This window comes from Mus caroli, unplaced genomic scaffold (assembly GCF_978045245.1).
Source record: "Mus caroli unplaced genomic scaffold, Mus_caroli_1 scaffold_9, whole genome shotgun sequence".
NCBI lineage: Eukaryota > Metazoa > Chordata > Mammalia > Rodentia > Muridae > Mus > Mus caroli.
Window position 1 is genome coordinate 85,406,610 of NW_028227264.1, and position 18,894 is coordinate 85,425,503.

At 43.0% G+C, this 18,894-nt stretch overlaps 1 protein-coding gene and 1 non-coding gene across 4 annotated transcripts in view; one reads left to right on the forward strand and one right to left on the reverse strand.

Annotated features, from left to right (window-relative positions):
* Positions 1-372: 372 nt before the first annotated feature.
* Positions 373-18,894, forward strand: part of Fbxo7 (F-box protein 7) — a 28,461-nt gene continuing 9,939 nt past the window's right edge. Inside the window, exons 1-5 of one of the 3 annotated variants that reach the window (XM_021173992.3) lie at positions 373-623; positions 3,265-3,559; positions 8,023-8,250; positions 9,933-10,074; positions 12,243-12,326. In XM_021173992.3, coding sequence (XP_021029651.1) covers positions 502-623; positions 3,265-3,559; positions 8,023-8,250; positions 9,933-10,074; positions 12,243-12,326 — 871 coding nt within the window. In that variant the 5' untranslated portion in view covers positions 373-501. The other 2 variants (XM_029482725.2, XM_021173993.3) reach the window with 2 other exon arrangements.
* On the reverse strand, positions 17,852-17,955 carry LOC115032175 (U6 spliceosomal RNA). The gene has a single exon (XR_003837837.1). It is a non-coding gene; the product is annotated as a U6 spliceosomal RNA (small nuclear RNA).

An 18,894-nucleotide genomic window follows, 5' to 3' on the forward strand; every position in this document is an offset into this window, starting at 1 on the left:
AGGGATCCCTGGCTCCACATTAACTTTCTTTAGTCATCACAGGGGACCTGTGTACATTATTTCTCAGGCAGGTCCGAGCACTCTAATGACAGGGATAGAGCAGTTCATTTCTGGGCAGGCAAAACCAGTGCCATCAGGTTAGGGCCGTCTGTCATGTCTCCACACTGTTGGCAACATTCCTTCCAGAGCTAAAGATTCTGCTTGTTGGGAGGGAAGGAACAAACTCGCTCACCCCAGCAGAAGCAGAAGCTTGGAGACTCAAGTGCGCCCAAGCAAACCCAGCGCCTGCGCCGTGCGCGCCTCGCCTCCAGGTGGCGATGTCGCGCGCCGAGCCACCGATAGGGAAGCGCAGGCGCTCGGCCCTCCGCTCGAGCGGAAGGCTCTAGGGGGCGTAGTCGACCGAGCGGCGAGCGCTGGGGATTCCTCCGGAGCGCAGGCCCGGAGCTTCTTGCTTTCGGTTTCTTCCCAGGGCCGACCGAAGCTTGCGGTCCGACTCTCGCCATGAAGCTGCGCGTGCGGCTTCAGAAGCGGACCCAGCCGCTCGAGGTGCCGGAGTCGGAGCCAACGCTCGGGCAGTTGCGCGCGCACCTCAGCCAAGTCCTGCTGCCCACGTTGGGGTTCAGGTGAGCCGCGTCGCAGTCTTGGGGATCGGGGGATGGCGCGCTTCGAGCGGTCACGTGAGGCCCGGGCCTCCCGGGTGTAGCTGCACTGGGCGCCTGTGACTGTGACGCTCGGCAGCTGGGTGCTGGCCGGGGTCCGGCTCCGGGAGACCATGGCCCAGCCTCCCCCGGGTGCCGCTGTCCTCCCCGGTGAGTAGTCACTTCCGGGGTTTCGGTCGCCGAGGCCCCGAGGGCGGGAAGGAAACTCGGGAAGCTTGGCTTGCGTTAAATCTCCCGGTGTTAACTTGAGTTTACCTCTGCGGTTGGGATAGATCAGTGGTTAAATCGGAAAAGCATCATGCCCGAGGTGACAAAAGTCTTGACACCCTAGGTCACTGTAATTTGTGCCACTGCCCAAGGCTACAGTAACTTTGAAAACAGCTGAGCGTGCAAGTGGCAGACTGCACCTAACCGTAACTTTCTCACTTTCTCACTGTAAGGGTTCAGGAAGTACGCCTGTCAGCGGGGGGCATTCTCTGGGTGAGGATGTTGCTTTTTCTCAAGAATAGAGGCATGACCCCAGAGAGCTTACAGTTTCATGGCAAGTTGAAAAAGGACTAGGTTCTATTACTAATTTATGGGGTTGCAGATGAAGCGTCTGTGTTTCTGCAGAAGATAGTTTCAGGACGTAGAGACATAACTGTATGGACGACCCACTTCAAGTGCTGAGCTAGAAATTTGAACTAGTGAAGAAAAAAAAAATTAAAAAGATGGGCTCTGGGGCTTTTAAAGGGAATTTTTTTCAAAGAAAAACCTTTCCCATTAATTGGCATTTTAAATAAGCCTTTTCACTTTATTTGTAGGGAGTTAAGCAAAGTGAGACCCTGAATAGATTTCTTCACCCTTCCTCCCTGCTCCCATCCCCCCATTAAGTGAGCCTGAGCTACACTTATATTCTAGCGCTCTGGAGGAAGAGGCCAGGGTTCAAGATCAGCCTGGTCTACGTAGCAAGTTCCAGACCAGCCAGTGTTACATTGTGAGACCGTGTCTAATAAAATAATAATGTTAGCCAAACCATTAAAAAAAGAGCCTTTTCCATATTAAAAGAAAATAATATATTGCCATATTATATATTATATCTATTTCCATATAATGGTGACCTACCCACATGTTACTTATTGGTGTAAAACCAAGTGTTTTCAATGTTGATAACAGTTATCTCTCCTCACACTTTGAGAATTCAATTTTTTTTTTTTTTTGGTTTTTTTTCGAGACAGGGTTTCTCTGTATAGTCCTGGCTGTCCTGGAACTCACTTTGTAGACCAGGCTGGCCTCGAACTCAGAAATCCGCCTGCCTCTGCCTCCCGAGTGCTGGGATCAAAGGCGTGCGCCACCACGCCCGGCTGAGAATTCAATTTTTAAGGTATTTACCAATTGTCTTACTTCTCGGTTACGTGGGGCAGTTTTGAAAGGGTTGGAAACCCAAGAGCTCAGGTTAGTTTCTCTTGCATGCTGTTTTCACAGTTGCAGTTGGTTAGGTGGATGGAATTTAAACCTCAGCTTGTGAAAGTAAACTCATTTCTCTGAAATTTTGTTCATTCGGGGAACAGAAGAGAAGCTTTAAAATGTGTTCATGTGACACATTTGTTATTCTTTTTTTTTTGTTTTTTTTGTTTTTTTTTTTTTTTTTTTGAGACAGGGTTTCTCTGTATAGCTCTGGCTGTCCTGGAACTCACTTTGTAGACCAGGCTGGCCTCGAACTCAGAAATCCGCCTGCCTCTGCCTCCCGAGTGCTGGGATTAAAGGCGTGCGCCACCACGCCCGGCTACATTTGTTATTCTTAAAGAGTATTTTCTAGTAAGCAGATCAAAGATTGCTAATATATATATTTAAAGTTTGAAGCTTCTAAAATTGTATTATTTTTGGTGAAATCACCTGACCCCTGAAATGACAGAAAATAGGGCCTTGGAAAACACTTCAGAAAAGTGGGAGGGAAAACTGGCATTTCTGTTAAACAGACTGCTCCTTATCCCATCTACAGAACGAATTGTTTGCTTGGGGAGTCCCCTTTCTGCCAAGGCTGACATGGTGTGTCCCTGGGCCCCTGGCAGGTTTTCAGCTTCTTGTTGATCAGAACATTTTGCAAGCATCAGAGCAACTTATTTCCTGAGGAGTAGGAATAGTTTTAACTCCAGTAATGTCTCTTTAATTGGTAAGAAGAAAATGGATGTGTCTTAAGAAAAATGAATGGGGTTGGGGGTTGGCGGGTTGGCTGAAGCGTTTGATGCAGCAGCCTGACACTGGAGTTTGAAGCCCCAGCACGATGGAAAGCTGGGAGCAAAGCTGTGGATTAAACTGATGGGTTAGGTTTAAGCAGCTGCTCATGTTCAGAGATGTTGAAGTACTGCAAGGTCTATGCTTTAGAATTGGTGAAAATGTAGGTTATTGATACACCTCCCTGGCTATTAAAGTTTCAGTTAGAAGTCTATGACCCAGGCATCTGATGAGAGCAAGTAATTTTGTCTCCTGCTTTTTTCTTTCTTTCTTTCTTTTTAATATTATATAGTGCTTTTGGGAACATAGCATGTACTTTAATTTATTCCAAATGTACTATTTGGAATATTGGTAGGTAGCTCTTACTGTGCTCATCCGTCTTTCTTGGCAGTTCTGATACCCGATTTGCAATTACATTGAACAACAAGGATGCCCTCACTGGAGACGAAGAGACCTTGGCTTCATATGGGATTGTTTCTGGGGACTTGATATGTTTGGTTCTTGAAGATGACATGCCGGCACCTAACTTACCTTCATCTACAGATACAGAGCATTCCTCACTCCAGGATAATGACCAACCTTCTTTGGCTGCGACCTCAAGTCAGACTAACATCCCAGATGAACAAGGGAGTGAGTCATCCCAAGGACAGGCCACCCAATTTGATGCCTGGACTGATGACAGTATGGTGGGTATTGAAGATGAAGAGATGGGATAGAGTGATTGATAAGGTATATTGTTACTTCAGAGGAATTCTACACCAGTCAGCATGACTAGCATCAGTAAACTGTAGACTGTGCCCTTTGTGAACATTTTTGGTTTGATTTGGGTTGGTTTGTCAAGGCAGGATTTCTCTGTGTAGTACTGGTTATTCTCCTCTGCTGCTCACTCTGTAGACCAGGCTGGCCTCAAACTCAGAGATCGGCCTGCCTCTGCCTCCCAAGTACTGGGATTAAAGGTGTGCCCACCACTGCCTTGCTTGAACATTTTTTTTTTAAACTGTTGAATGTCTGCACTAATGATATGCTAGCACTCTAACTTGCATGGTCCCCGACATAGGAGCTCTTCTGCTCCTCAGAGGACCACTGGTCTCCTGTGCCTAGTGACTTCTTGTACCACAGGCTGCCAGTCTGTTCTTCACTCTACTTTTCAGGCTGTCTGCTTCCTGCATCTTCATTGTGGCATTCTCTTGCTCTGTACTAGCTCTGTCTCTTTTGACGCTAATTTTTCTATTCTGTGTTATTTCACAGAGGAGAAAAATCCCTTATTGTCCTGTACCCAGGCTTTCTGAGAGTTGTCCCACCCTACCTCTCCAGGGTCACTTTCTGTTCTTTTCCTGTCTCTAGTTAGTACAGATTCCTGACTGTTCCCATTCTTCCATTTTCATACTCACACAATGGTGATCTTTGTTACTTTGTAAGTTCCTTATTATCATCATTATTATTAAGATTTATTTATTTATGTATATAGTCAAAATAGAGCATCACACCGGTGCCATTATTAATGGTTGTGAGCTACCATGTAGTTGCTGGGAGTTGAACTCAGGACTTTTATAAGAACATCCAGTGCCCTTCCAGTGAGCCAACTCTCCAGCCCCTAATTAATTGTTTTATGTTTTTTGTGAAATGATTCTTTATTTGTTTTAGACTTTTTGAGAGAGGGTTTCTCTGTATAACAGCCCTGGCTATCCTAGAACTTGCGTGTAGACCAGGCTGGCCTTGAATGAAACAATCAATACTGACAACATATACCATTCTTAACCGTTTTTGTATATTCTTATCACCCCAATTTAATTTCTTTTGCAAGACTTAAACATTGATCCATGACATAGAATAGGCAGCTATTCCGAATAGGTGGTTATTAAAATACTTAATAGGTTATAAATTGTTAAAATAATTTCTACATACAGTAATTTTAATTTGTCTTTCAAATCATTCTTGTATCTCTTGTGTGTTTCTGCTTCATAGGGCAATGTGTGCGATGAATAAGCATATGTGACTGCGTACTTAAACTTTACTCCAGAGTCTGTATTTACTGACAGGCTGGCTCTTTCAGAGATAAACCTGGGGAAAAGAGCCTGCTCTTTACTTAGGAGTGGTCTAAAAATCCTCTAGTAAGATGGAGTTCAACAGTGTGAGATAACTTGTTAATTTTTCTTTGGAAATTTTTGAGAAGTTCCTAGTGCCTGAAGGTAGTGATTCCAGTTCTAAGAGCAGTTCTCAGAGCATACCGTTTGTCTTGTAAGGTTTTTACGGGGTGCCTATGAAACCGTGCTGGGGTGACTGAGCTTGCAGTCCTTGAATCTATATGACCTGCAAGTTCAGTATAGAAGGGAACTGTGGAAAAGGAAGATAAATGGATGGGTAAGACTCAAAACCAGAGGAGAGGAATTTTATTTTGTAACTAAATATAGGTTAGTTTTATTTCATTGCTCTTGGGAGTTACTGTTAATGACAGCAAGGGATAACCTGTATCAGACCTGACAGGACGTGGAATGCAGTTTAGCCAATTGCTTTTATTTTTTGTCAGTGGCCTGTACAGGACTGCGTAGAAGTGATGCTTAGCTTTTTTCTGTTCTTGCACATGGAAGATGATAACACTCATATCAGAGGGTACCAGTGCTTCTTGGACTTAGGGATATGGTTTGATAAGCCCTCAGTGGGTATGTAGTTAGCAGTTTAGGGTAATGCTTTTTTAAAAATTACACGTTTTGTCCCATGCTACTAGCTAAGTAATAAATGGCTAAAGTAGGGATAATGGGGAAAAGTGAAGAGATTATTTTCATAATTTAGACTTGATATGTTGCTTTTTAATATATTTTTTGTTTGGTCAAAGAAAATCAGAAATGTTTTGAGCAGTAGCATCGTTTTAAAAAATTTTTTATTGGTTATTTTATTTATTGATATTTCAAATGTTATCACCCTTCGCAGTTTCCCCTCCACTAACCTTCTACTCCCTCCCCTTCCCCTCTGCCTCTGAGGGTGCGCCCCCACCCGCCCACCCAATCCTGCCTCAGGGCTCTAGCATTCCCCTACCTATCCTGGGTCATTGAGCCTCCACAGGACCAAGGGGCTCCCCTCCCAGTGATGCCTCATAAGGCAGTCCTCTGCTACCTATGCAGCTGGAGCTATGGGTCCCCTCATGTGTACTCTTTGGTTGGTAGTTTAGTCCCTGGGAGCTTTGGGGAGTCTGGTTGGTTGATATTATTGTTCTTCCTATGGGGTTGCAAACCCCTTCAGCTCCTTCAGTCCTTGTCCTAACTTCTCCATTGGGGTCCCTGTGTCAGTCAGCTGTTTGGCTATAAGCATTTATTTGCATCTGTATTGGTCAGGCTTTGGCAGAGCCTCCCACAGGACAGCTATATAGTGCTGAGCAGTAACATCTTTTAGGTAGTCTTTTAAATTTTAATTTTTGCTTGTTTGTTTGTTTGTTTTTGTTTTTGAAACAGGATCTTGTCATATAGCTCAGGTAGTCTTTTAAATTTTAATTTTTGTTTGTTTGTTTTGTGTTTTTGAAACAGGATCTTGTCACATAGCTCAGACTGACCTTGAACTCTAAAATTCTTCAGCCTTAGCTTCCCCAGTACAAGAATTATAGGTGTGTGTTACTGCACTTGCCTAGAGTTCAGTTAACAAGTTTGACCTTTCTATAGCCATTAGGCTTTAGCTCTGCTGATTTTGAAAGGATAAATGTCAGCTGTGGCTCTATACCAGTCCTTCAACCTTGCCTTATACTATATAACTTTAAATTCTTCTGCTCTGATTCTTTTGGAAATACAATCCTAAAAAGAAAAAAATTACTTAGTATTAAGAGTTGAGCACAAACTAGGAAACAAGCTTTCTGAATAAAATCAATGTAGCAACTTAGCTTTACTAAAGCATTTTTTATATTTAAAAGCCTTAATGGTGAATCTAAGGACCTGGTTCATTTCAAAGTTGTATAAACTGGTTATCTTGACTAGTCACTTATTTATTTGACTTAAAAATTATACTATTTATAGAAAGGTGTTGTCCTCTTCTCTGTTTAAGTTACATGAGAGAGTACCTGGTAAACAAAACCAGGCAAGTGTAGAATGTCATCCTTCGGCAGTTGGTCACAAGCCTTCCCTGAATGTGCACCATGTGGCAGGTAGTGTGTTCTTTTACAAAATGGACAGCCTGTGTAGTCTTGTACTTTACACAAATGTGCAGTCATGGAGAGATGCAGATATGTGAACTGAAAAATAGCAATACAGTGTGGTGAGGTAAGTGTATAAAGGCTGTGGGTGGTATCCCTTGGGTCTGTTGAAAAAGTGGGAATTTTGCAGTGGCAGGAAAGGGCTGGTAGACAGTGAACAGATGACAAGTCAGGGAGTGGGGTGATAACGGCCTTACATGCCTACATTTTCTGGACTTAATTTTCTAGGCCTGCACTCTACTGCCTGTCTCTGAAGAACTTGTTTTATGCATTTGTAATAAGTGTAGCAAAGATGCTAAGTGTGAGGAAGAAGGCAAATGCGTTTTCGTTAAATGAACACATGACTCCTATTTTTAGACCTCTCAGAAGGTACTACCGGATCCTGTGAATGTAGAGGGTTGGATTAGGCAGACATAGCATGTAGTGTTTTTCTGCTTGACTCTGTACCAATTTTTCTCTAAGAACATTCAGGGACACAGTCTTAAAGTACAATTGTGGGAAACAGTACTGCCTGACTTGAGGAAATCCTGAGTTTTCAACTGGGACATAAGATGTGATTGGATCCTTAACTTTTGGGTAACTGGCAGGAGTACATGGTGTATATGAGACAAGAAGGAGAGGCAGGCACTCTGAGGAGGTGCTGTTCCTGGAAGTCAGGAGACACACAATGGGGTCTGAAGTACCAGTGGCACAGGAAGCACAGCTTTAGAGAGATCTGGGCATGGTAGTGGTTGGAGCTATGAGCATAGCACATTTAGGTACTGTTTAGTAAGTGTATGGAGACTTACCGATGAGCTCCATGTTTGTAGCCTGGAGTTGTGGGACTCAGGACGGAGGTGTAGGTTGCAGTGTCATTTATTTATAAGAGCTTTCTATATCTGAACCTCATGCTGGCTTTTGTTTTGAGCACTAATCTCTGCTCAGTTTATAAAATGTCCTATGTAAAATTAATGAATCTATTATCATCCTTTTTAGGAAGGGCCTAGTCAAAATGTTGAAGCTGAGTCAATTCAGGATGCCATGAGTATGGAAGAGGTTTCTGGTTTCCATCCATTGGAACCAATGCTCTGTAATGAAACAGAGGATGGGCAGGTACCACATTCTCTAGAGACCCTGTACCAGTCAGCCGGCTGCTCCAACATCAGTGATGCCTTGATAGTGCTGGTGCATCTCCTTATGCTCGAGTCAGGCTACATACCTCAGGTGAGTGCAACCCAAATACCTTAGGAGCTGTGCTGATTTGAATATGCTTGGCCCAAGGAGTGGCACTATTAGGAGGTGTGACCTTGTTGGAGGAAGTGTGTCACTGTTGGAGTGGGCAATGAGACCTTCCTCCTAACCACATGGGAGCCAGTCTTCTCTTAGCGGCTTTCAGATGAAGATGTAGAACTCTCAGCTCCTCCTGCACCTTGCCTGCCTGGTAGCTGCCATGTTCCTGTCTTGATGATAATGGACTGAATCTCTGAACCTCTGAGCCAGCCCCAAGTAAATGCTGTCCTTATAAGAGTTGCCTTGGTCATGGTGTCTGTTCATAGCAGTAAAGCCCTAACTAAGTCATGATGTCTCCCTGGGTGCTTCACAAGGGCATTGTGATAGTCTATCTTCCTTTACTAAATGTGATTGGTTCTTGAATACAGTGTGTCAGACACAGTGAGGAGTTGTCACAGGTACTCAGTAAATGTGCCCTTTCCAGCATTCCTACTTTTTCCATCATTTCCCTTGTTAGCATTTAGTATTGCCCAGAGATAATGGCAACTGGTCCAAAAGGGGGAAAAAAGACACAAGGTTATATACTATAATATTAAGATAAAGTGTGGCAGTGTGGACTGAGTATGACTGAATGCTGACTAATGTTTCGTGTTCATAGGCTTGTGCTGTGGTTGCTTATCGTCATTCAGCATGGGTTTATTAAGTATCTACTAATGCAGTGACTTGTTTCTGTTCCTGGTCTTAGGTCTTTGTCTAAGTTACTGTTAGTCTGAGAGTAGACAAGAATTTAGACCATTACAGTATAATGTGTAAATTCTAGGAGAGACACTTGCACATCCAGAGTGCCAGGGACTCTGGAAGAAGAGTTAGAGTAGAGCTGGGAATCCATGGGACCGTATTAGAGCCTAGACTCTGACTTGTAAGCTGAGGATGGAGCTGAGCTTCTTGTGTACTCTGGCCTGACCCCTACACTGCTGGCCTGTACACATTTCCTGTGGCCATGGGATGGAACACAAAGGTGGAGAGTAACCCAGGATCAGGGAACGCCTGTGCACACATTTCTCAGAGTTCACAAAGGAGCACAAAAGACCAGACAAATATGGCATATTATAAATAACAGTGTAAATTGACAAAGCATAATATGCAGTGATAGAAATGTGAGTAAATGTTAGAAAATAACTTTTCTAAAAAGTGCTGTATGAAGGAAGTGCTATTCACCCTGCAGTCTTGAGTAATGGTATGTCTTTGCTAGGTAGAAAATGTGAGCCTTAGAAGAGAAAAATTAACCCTTATTTCTATGATGTCATCTTATCTATTAAAGTGAATATTTTGATAGAAAAATATTATCCTCCTTTAGTTGCAGTGTTAATGATGTGCATATTATGTTGAGGCTATGCATCTTTATAAAAATGTGTGTGATGTGTGTCTGTGGGACGTGTGCATACCATGTAGCATGTGTGGCAGTCAGCAGAGATCTGTGGAGTTGGTCCTCTGCCTTCACCTTTCTGTGGCTCAACCTTGAGTATCAGGCTCCTGTGACAAAGCACTTTATCTGCTGAGCCGTGTCAGTGGCTTAAGGGGGCTATGTTGGACAGTAAGTTAGGGGTGTAACTGATTTTCAGGTTTTTCAACACAACGCCTTTCTTCATTATTTTTCCTTTCATTTCATTCCTCAGGGGACTGAAACCAAAGCAGTGTCAATGCCTGAGAAATGGAAGTCAAGTGGTGTATACAAACTGCAGTACACACATCCTCTCTGCGAGGGTGGCTTTGCCGTGCTTACCTGTGTGCCTTTGGGAAACCTAATCATTATAAATGGTAATGGGACGGAGCAGTCATGGTTGCTGCCTTATGAATTAAGTAGTTTCTTTTTAAACATTCTGTAGCCACTTGAGTGGCTGTCCGAGTTGTTCACAACTTAATTCCTATACCACTGATGACATATGCCTGAAAGATTTCAAATGAGAGGATGTTGGTTTAGAACAGCACCCTTCACTCTCAGGGTAGCCCCCTTGTTTTCCTTTTAAGTGTTTGTTTTTATTTTACGTTTTGAGTGTTTTACCTATCTGTCTGTGCATCATCACATGCATGCAGTGCCTGTGGAAGCCAGAAGAGGTGTCAGATCCCCTGGGATTGGTGTTACAGATGCTGCTAGCTGCCATGTGGGTGCTGGGAATTGAACTAGGCTCCTCTGTAAGAACAGCCAGTGCCTATAACTAACTGCTGAGCCACCTCTCCAGCCTCAGCTCTTTTTTGCGATGTCTCATTTTTTGAACACTTGGTTCTGTGAGAGCTGTGGTAATAGAAATAAAATGAGTTTTACTGTGTAGAAACTTAGAAGAGTGTTCTTTTGTGCATGTCTGTGAATGTCTCCTTTTATTTACTTCTTTAAATCTTAACCTGTGGTTGCATTTCATGTTAGTCATGATGTCACACAGGTCTTTCCCAACCACCACTGGTTTCTGGAATGTTCTCATGATCTCACAGTAGGAGATCCATTTGGGTGACCAGGATCTTACATCTCATTCTGATCTTTTGTTTTATTTTTATACTTTTGAAATTGGGTCTGTATAGCCCAAACTGAACTCAAATTCTTTATGTAGCTGAAGCTGGCCTTGAACTTGTGGTTCTTCTGTCTCTGTCTCTCAAGTTCTGGTGTTGTGGGTGTGTACCACCTAACTGGACTAACACTTTACTTTCTGAGGTGATCTTCTCAGACACTTACGCTAGTGAGTTGAAGTGGACTGTAGTGTTTGTATAACAGATTGTCTTGCTTTGCTGCTCTGGGTTGGGTTTTCACTGGGTCCTTCAGCTACTTGTTTTGTTGAGATGATGTTGTTATTGAGGTCCAGTGTTAGAAAACAGTTTTCTACTAAAATTTATTTTAAACACTAACATTACATTTAAATTTTTTTAACATTGCATTTTTGATTTTAGAATTAGAAGATAATTTTTGGGCCTTTCATGTAATCCCCCCCCCCCATTTCCTTTTAATTGCCTGAATCTCTTAACTGTCTGAGCATTCAGCCTGTGACACTGCACGTTAGTCAGGATGTGACTGACAGCATGAGGCTGAGTAGTGTCTCTGTTAGTTCTCACAGTTAGTTTGTGTAGCTTGTAGTTTGGCATTTTGTGTCCAGAGTGGCAGCGGTTTCTGTTTCTGTCTAGTCATCCTGATTGACCACATCACACCTGGGAAGAATAACAAACGTGAGGTGGTGAGTTTTACCTCAGTTGCATATAAAGGTACCTAATGATATGCATACACTACCCTCTCTTCACTAAGAATTTTGGTGATTTTAATTTACGGTATTTTGTGCTTTAATTGCTTGCAGACCAATGCCTTGCAGGCTCTCCCAGTAGCTGGGATACCAGACTTAAGCCTTTGAAAAGGAACAGTGTCTTTAAATCTCTCCTTCACCCAGGGCATGGCTTGGGCACATGTGCATGAGCCCATCGCTAGCTCTTTCATAAGCGGAGATGAAGTACGCCTTTGTATGCAAAACTAAAATTGAACCCTCTGATGATGTCAAGAATATTGGTCTTTTGGGTCCAGAAAGCAGTGGTGCTGTGAAAACTAGCAGGATCCTGTTAATGAACAAGGCTTGACCATTGCCAAGGATTTAAAAAAATGCATCGTGTTTTAGTGACTTGATTAGAAATAATGCTCTTTTGTGCTTGCCTGCTTCTTACTGACCTTGTTGCAGATCTGTCAATTACTAATAAGCTGCTGTTGGTGATACTTTGTGGATTCTGTACGAAGAGACTTACTGTAGTCTTTAAAAGGTGGTGTTTGAGGCTGATTCCTTCATGGCAGGTTTAGCCTTTTGACCGTGCTTTGAGAGGAAGAATGGGCTCAGAGCAGTTTGTTTGGAATAATGTACCCATAGTATACAGAGGTAAGGAAAAGGACCTGCACTAAGGAAAAGGGAATCCATTCAGGACGTGACGGGTCGAGTTACCATCTTTCTTTTGTTTATTTACAGCTACAATAAAAGTCAACGGTGGGATTAAAAACGTGAAGTCAGTGCAGCTGCAGCCAGGATCCTACGTTGCTGGAGTAGAACCAGGTGATGTAACTCTCTGCCTTAACTTTTGGAAGGAAGCTTTTGAGAGGCTCACTGAAACACGAAGCCTGACTGTTTCTAAGTACATTAAAGCGAATTCCAAAGCAGTATTGCTTCCAAGAATTCAGGTGTTTAGGGCTCAGTGATGTAGCATTTGCCTAGCATGTACAAGGCCCCGGGAGTCCCCTCTGCAAACATAAATGGGGGGGGGTGGAGCAGAGGATTTGATTACAGTTTGAATTTGGTTTTTACAGTTCGTGAGGTCTCTGAGCACTGAGTTAATGTTCATACTGTTAAGAACTAACGCTTGGGCATCATTTGTCCCACTGATGTTTCATGCTCCCTCCTGGTTTCTTGTGTTTATCTATGGAGATCTTTCTACGTGTGTTTAACAGAGAAGATCTATGTTTCTTACAAGTAATTCAATGTAGTTGTTTATTGAATATTAATAGAGGAAAAACTACTTGAATATTTTAAATATAAATGCTACTATTTAATGTTAGAATTTCCTTAAAATTTGGGTTCTTAGTATGGCTTTGTCTATATCCCATAAAATTATTAATAGAAGTAAAAAAGTCAGGTTTCTCTTTTTACTATTTTTGTTTAAACCTTAATTGTGAAAGACCATGTGGTCTACAGGAGTGATGGGTGGAGAGAAGAAAGAGTGATCTTTTCTTTTCTGTTTTGTTCTGGGTGTGTACAGTCTTTTTAGTCCTTGTGGTAAATAGTAAGAGGAGTGTTGAGCAGAGGGGAGGGATGGTGCTGATAGTAGCATCTGAGTTAAGTCTGGTTTGATGCAGCCTGCTCCTCTGAAGATAGATTCTTGTGAATTTAGAGGGAGATGAGGCCCCAGGAAGCTGTTGGGAAGAGGGCCAGCACAGCGTGTCCTTACAGTGCTCTCCGGCTGGACGCTCATCCACATCTTGGCCCTGGACCACTCTTTAGTGAGCCTACTATTTCCTTACTGCCGCTCCTTTAAGGACTCCTAGCCCCCTTATTCTTTGCCATACAGTCAGTCTTTCCTGTGGAATTTCAGTACCACAAATATACTCCCTGTGTCAATACTGTGACCTTTTTTGAGGGTTCAGATTTGTATTCCCCAGGAACCAGTTTTTGCCACTGTTAGGGTGATCTTGCCCCTATTGAGAATGTGTGCTGGACTCATAAATCTGTAATATGTTTTCTGTCATGATCAGAGAACTTAAAAGTTCCTCAGAACCGTATTTATCTTTGTACTAGGAAGGAGCTTGCCATGAGTAAATATTTCATACTCTAAAGCAGGTTTTATGCTCATATTACTAAAGATAAGGAAATAGTTGTAGATAAGGCTAAAGCATTTCAGTAGAGTAGTTGAGGGAATCAGTAGAGTATATCATTTGACTTTTAAAAACAACCTTATGTAGAGGTCTAGCTTAGATTCTTGTTCTTTATTAAATATGGAACAAAGAAATGGAAGGGAGGGAGGAAGTTCTTTCTCTGGAAAAGTTTACAGGCTTTAGTGGAGTAGTTTTCTGCAGTACTTTTGTATTGAGTTCACTGGCAAGTCAGTTTTATTGTGGCTCAGAGGTTAGCCCCAGAAGCTCATGTTACTCTTCCAAGTTCCTAGTCAAGCACTGGCTTGATTTTGCTTGTTTATTTGTTTGTTACGGAATTTAAAGAAAAAAATGTATTGAAGATCTGAAGAGCAATTCTATGAAAGTGACTTTTCTCTACACACTATGTTGTGTCTATCATTCTTAGACACGAATCAGACACCATATACACATGAAACATACCACCATGCTTCAACAATGTAAGAGAAGTAAAAATTCCCTCCCTTACAAAGGAACAACATTATTGAGAGAAAAAAATTTAAAGAAAATTGATTTTCACATTTGAAAAAACACTTTGAACCAAATTGATTTTTTCATGATTTATTTACTTTACATCCCAGTATCAGCCCATCCTTTTCCCAATCCCCCTTCCCACAGCTCCTCCTAACACTCACCCCCCTTCTCCTCTGAGAAAGGTGAGGCTCCCCTTCTCTCCCCCAGATATCACCCCACCCTGGGACATCAAGTCACTGCAAGACTAGGTGGCCCAGTTAAGGGAATGGGGTCCCCAGGCAGGCAACAGATTCAGGGACCCTAATGAAGACTAAGCTGCACATTTGCTACATACGGGGTGGGGGGCTAGGTCCAGCCCATGCTCACTCTTTGGTTGGTGGTTCTGTCTCTTGTTAGCCCCCTAGGGTCCAGGTTAATTGACTCTGTTGGTCTTCCTGCTGAGCCCCTATCCTCCTCAGGTCCCTCAGTCCTTATCCTAACTCTTCCATAAGCTCCATCTAATGTTTGGCCGTGGGTCTCTGCATCTATTTCCAGCAGCTGCTGAGTAGTGCCTTTCAGAGGACAGCCATGCCAGGACCCTGTAAACAGGACAGTATCATTCGTAGTGTCAGAGAGATTGGTTCTTGCCAGTCTCAGTTGGGATCAGCCATTGGTTGTCCTTTCCCTCTGCCTCTGCTTTGTCTTTGTCCCTATGCAGCTTGTAGGCAGGACACATTTTGGGTTGAAGGTTTTGTGAGTGGATTGGTGTCCTTATCCCTCCACTGGGAGTCCTGCCTGGCTGTAGGAGGTGGCTACTTCAGGATCCATATCCCCCCACTGCTAGAAGTCTTAGCTAGTGTCACGCCCATAGACTGTCTGGAGCCTCCCCTATCCCAGATCTCTGGCATGTCCTAGAGATGCCCTCTTTGCCTGCTGACGATTTTCGTCTCTCCCCCTCTTACACCTGATCCCTCTGCCCCAGGTCCCCAAAATGATTTATTTATTTATTTATATTAGGTATTTTCTTCATTTACATTTCAAATGCTATCCCTGATTTTTTTTTAAATTGAAACTATTTTTTCTCATATAATAATCTTGATTTTAGTTTCCCTTTCCTCTACTCTTCCAAGTTCCCCACCTTACCTCCTGTCTACTCCCTTTCTAAGAGATAACAGCCTTGAGCTCTGAGGGGAGGGATTTGATGGTAACATCTCATTTAGCTTTCTCTGTCTCATGTCTGCCTGTGGGTCTCTATCGGTTCCCGTCGGCTGCTGGAAGAAGCCTCTCTGGTATAACAAAACACCATTAGGAGTGATTTTATTGACACTCTTTTTCACTTTTAAGGTTACTAGTATTTGGTTTTACTCTAGGTCTCTGGGCTCTCTAGTCTCGAGTTCTTGGTTACAATGTCAGGTATTGGCTCTGTCTCCTTGAGTCGACCTTAAGTCAAATCAGACACAAGTTCTATGCCACCATTGCGCTAGCATATTTTGTAAGCAGGACGAATTATAGGGCAGAGGTTTTGTGGCCAGGCTGGTGTTTCTGCTTCTCTTTTGGCAGCCTGCAGAGTTCCTTCCTATACCATAAACACTGGAAGGTAGAGGTGAAGGTTCCATGCAGGCACAGCTCGGTTTCTACATGGTCAGTGAGGTGTGAGGTGTCCTTGGCAGTGAAGTCCCACTGTCTGTTTTCAGAAAGAGCCATCATTGTCTTAGGAACACTCTGGATTGTTTGGGAGTTTTTATGGAGTACCCTGGCTAACAACTCAACTGAATGCAACCCAGTCTCGATACTGGAAGCCTTGTTTGGTAATGAGACTTTGAGACTCCCTATCTCAGTTATTAGGGGAACTCTATTAGGACCATCTTCACATCTTCATATAAGAAGTTTCCAATGCACTAGTTTTCATGTCATCCCTCAGATGCTCCTCAGTTCTATCTCTCGTCCTGTATTCTCTCCCTCTACCCAATCTCCCCTCCCTGTACCCTCCAGATCCTCCTGTTCCTGTCCCCTGCCTGCCTCCAGTTTCCCCTTCCCGGGAGTTTCATGTGTCTCCCCTAGACCCTTCCTCTGTACCTAACCTCTCTGGGTCTATTGATCATAGCTTGGTTATCATTTACTTATGGCTAATATCCATTTATATATAAATACATACCACAATTGTTTTTCTGGGTCTGGATTACCTCTCTCAGGATGATTTTTTTCTAGTTCTACCCATTTGCCTGTAAATTTCATGTCATTTTTTTAACAGCTGAATAATACTCATGTGTAAAGGTATGGCATTTTCTTTTTTCCCCCATTAATTTATTTATTTTACATCCTAGTTGCAGCTTCCCCTCCCTCCTCCACTTCCAGTCCCCCCTCTCCCCTTACTTCCCATCCTCTCCTCCCTTTCTCTAAAGAGGAGGGGAGGCCTCCCATGGTTACCAGTCTGCCTTGGCATATAACGTTACAGTAGGACTAGGTGCATCTTCTCCTATTGAGGCAGATAAGTGCAATCCAGCTAAGGAAAAGGGATCCAAAGGCAGGCAGCAGAATCAGAGACAGCCCTGGGTCCCAAATGAAGACCAAGCTACATATCTGTTACATATGTGTAGGGGTCATAGGTCTGTTCTATACATGCTCTGTGGTTAGTGACTCAGTCTCTGTGAGCCCCTATGGGTCTAGGTTAGTTGGTTTTGTAGGGTTAGTTGTGGTGACCTTGACTTCTTTGGCTCCTTTAATCCTTCCCCTCTTCCACAAGATTCCCCAAGCTCCACCTACTGTTTGGCTGTGGGTCTCTGCATCTGTTTCCATCAGCTGCTGAGTGGAGCCTCTCAGAGGGCTGCCATGTTAGGCTCCTGTCTGCAAGTACAGCAGAGTATCATGAACAGTGTCAGGGGTGAACTCATTCTCTTGGTATGGGTCTCAGGCTGGGCCAGTCATTGGTTATTCTTTCCCTCAGTTTCTGCTCCATCTTTACCCCTGCACTTACTATAGGCAGGGCAAATTGTAGGTCAAAGGTTTTGTAGCTGGGTTGGTGTCCAAGTCCCTCAGTTGGACCTTTTGCCTGTTACAGGAGTGGCCTTTTCAGGTTCCTTATCCACAGTTGCTAGTAGACTTAGCTAGGGGGCACCCTCATAGATTCCTGGGAGTTTCCATTGTCTGAGGAACAGCTAGAAACAGCTCACCCCAGAGATGCCCCCAACAGCAGTTCCAGTTCTCTCTCTCTCCATCCTCCCCACACTTGAACCTCTTTCCTCCTCATCTCTTCTCCCACCCAGATCCCTCCCTCTGTCCACCTCCATATCTATTTTATTCCCCTTCTCAGTGAGATTCGAGCATCCTTCCTTGGGCCCTCCTTGTTACTTAACTACTTTGTGTCTAGATTGTAACATGGTTATCCTGTACTTTATGGCTAATATCTACTTATTAGCAAGTACATATCATGATGTCTTTCTAGGTCTGGGCTACCTCACTCAGGATGATCTTTTGTAGTTCCATCCATTTGCCTACAAATTCCATGATGACATTGCTTATTAATAGTTCAGTAATACTCCATTGTGTAAATGTTTATTTATTCCATGGCTGAGGGACATCTAGGTTTCCAGTTTCTGACTTTTACGAATAAAGCTGCTATGAACATAGTTGAGCAAGTGTCCTTGTGGCATGGTGGGGCATCTTTTGGATTTACTCACAGGAGTGGTATAGCTGAGTTTTGAGTTAGAACTATTCCCAATTTTCAAAAATACAGAATGCTTCACAGATTTGCCTGTCAAACTTGCATAGGGGCCGTGTTAATCTCTGTAGTGTTCCAATTTTAGTATATGTGCTGCTGAAGTGAGCACTTACCACATTTTTTTTATCTGTTTTTTTTGAAGATGAGCATCTAGGTTATTTCTAGTTTCTGGCTCTTATGAATAAAGCTACAATGAACATAGTTGAACAGTGTCTTTGTTGTAGGATGGAACATCCTCTGGGTAGATGTCCAAGAGAGGTGTAGCTGGATCTTGAGGCAGATAGTTCTCTGAGGAACTGCCATATTGATTTCTGTAGTGGCTAGGTAAGTTTGTGCTCCCACCAGCAATGGAGGAGTGCTCTCCTTGCTCCACACTAGTGAGCTGTCACTAGTGTTACTGATCTTAGCCATTTTGACAGGTCTAAGATAGATTCTCAAAGTAGGTTTGACTTGCATTTCCCTGATGGCTAAGAATGTTGAACATTTCTTTAAGTGTTTCTCAGCCATTTGAGATTTCTTTAATAACAATCCTTGATTTAGATCTGTACCCCAATATGTATGTATGTATGTATGTATGTATGTATGTATGTATGTATGTATGTAGTCCTGGCTATCCTAGAATTCACTTTTTAGACCAGGCTGACTTTGAACTCCAAGATCCATCTGCTTCTGCCTCCTGAGTGCTAGAATTAAAGGTATGTGTCAAAATGCCTGATTGCCTGCGCCCCATTTTAAAATTAGATTACTTGGTTTTGTGATATCTAGTTTCTTGGGTTCTTTATATATCTTGGTTATTAGTCCCCTGTCTAATGTGGAGTGGTCCTTTTGTTTTTTTTTTGTTTTTTTTTTTTTGGTGTTTTGGTTTTTTTTTTTGAGACAGGGTTTCTCTGTGTATCCATGGCTGTCCTGGAACTCACTCTGTAAACCAGGCTGGCCTCGAACTCAGAAATCCGCCTGCCTCTGCCTCCCAAGTGCTGGGATTAAAGGCGTGTGCCACCACTGACTGGCAAGTTGGTCTTTTTGATTGGAAGACTTTTAATGACTTCTT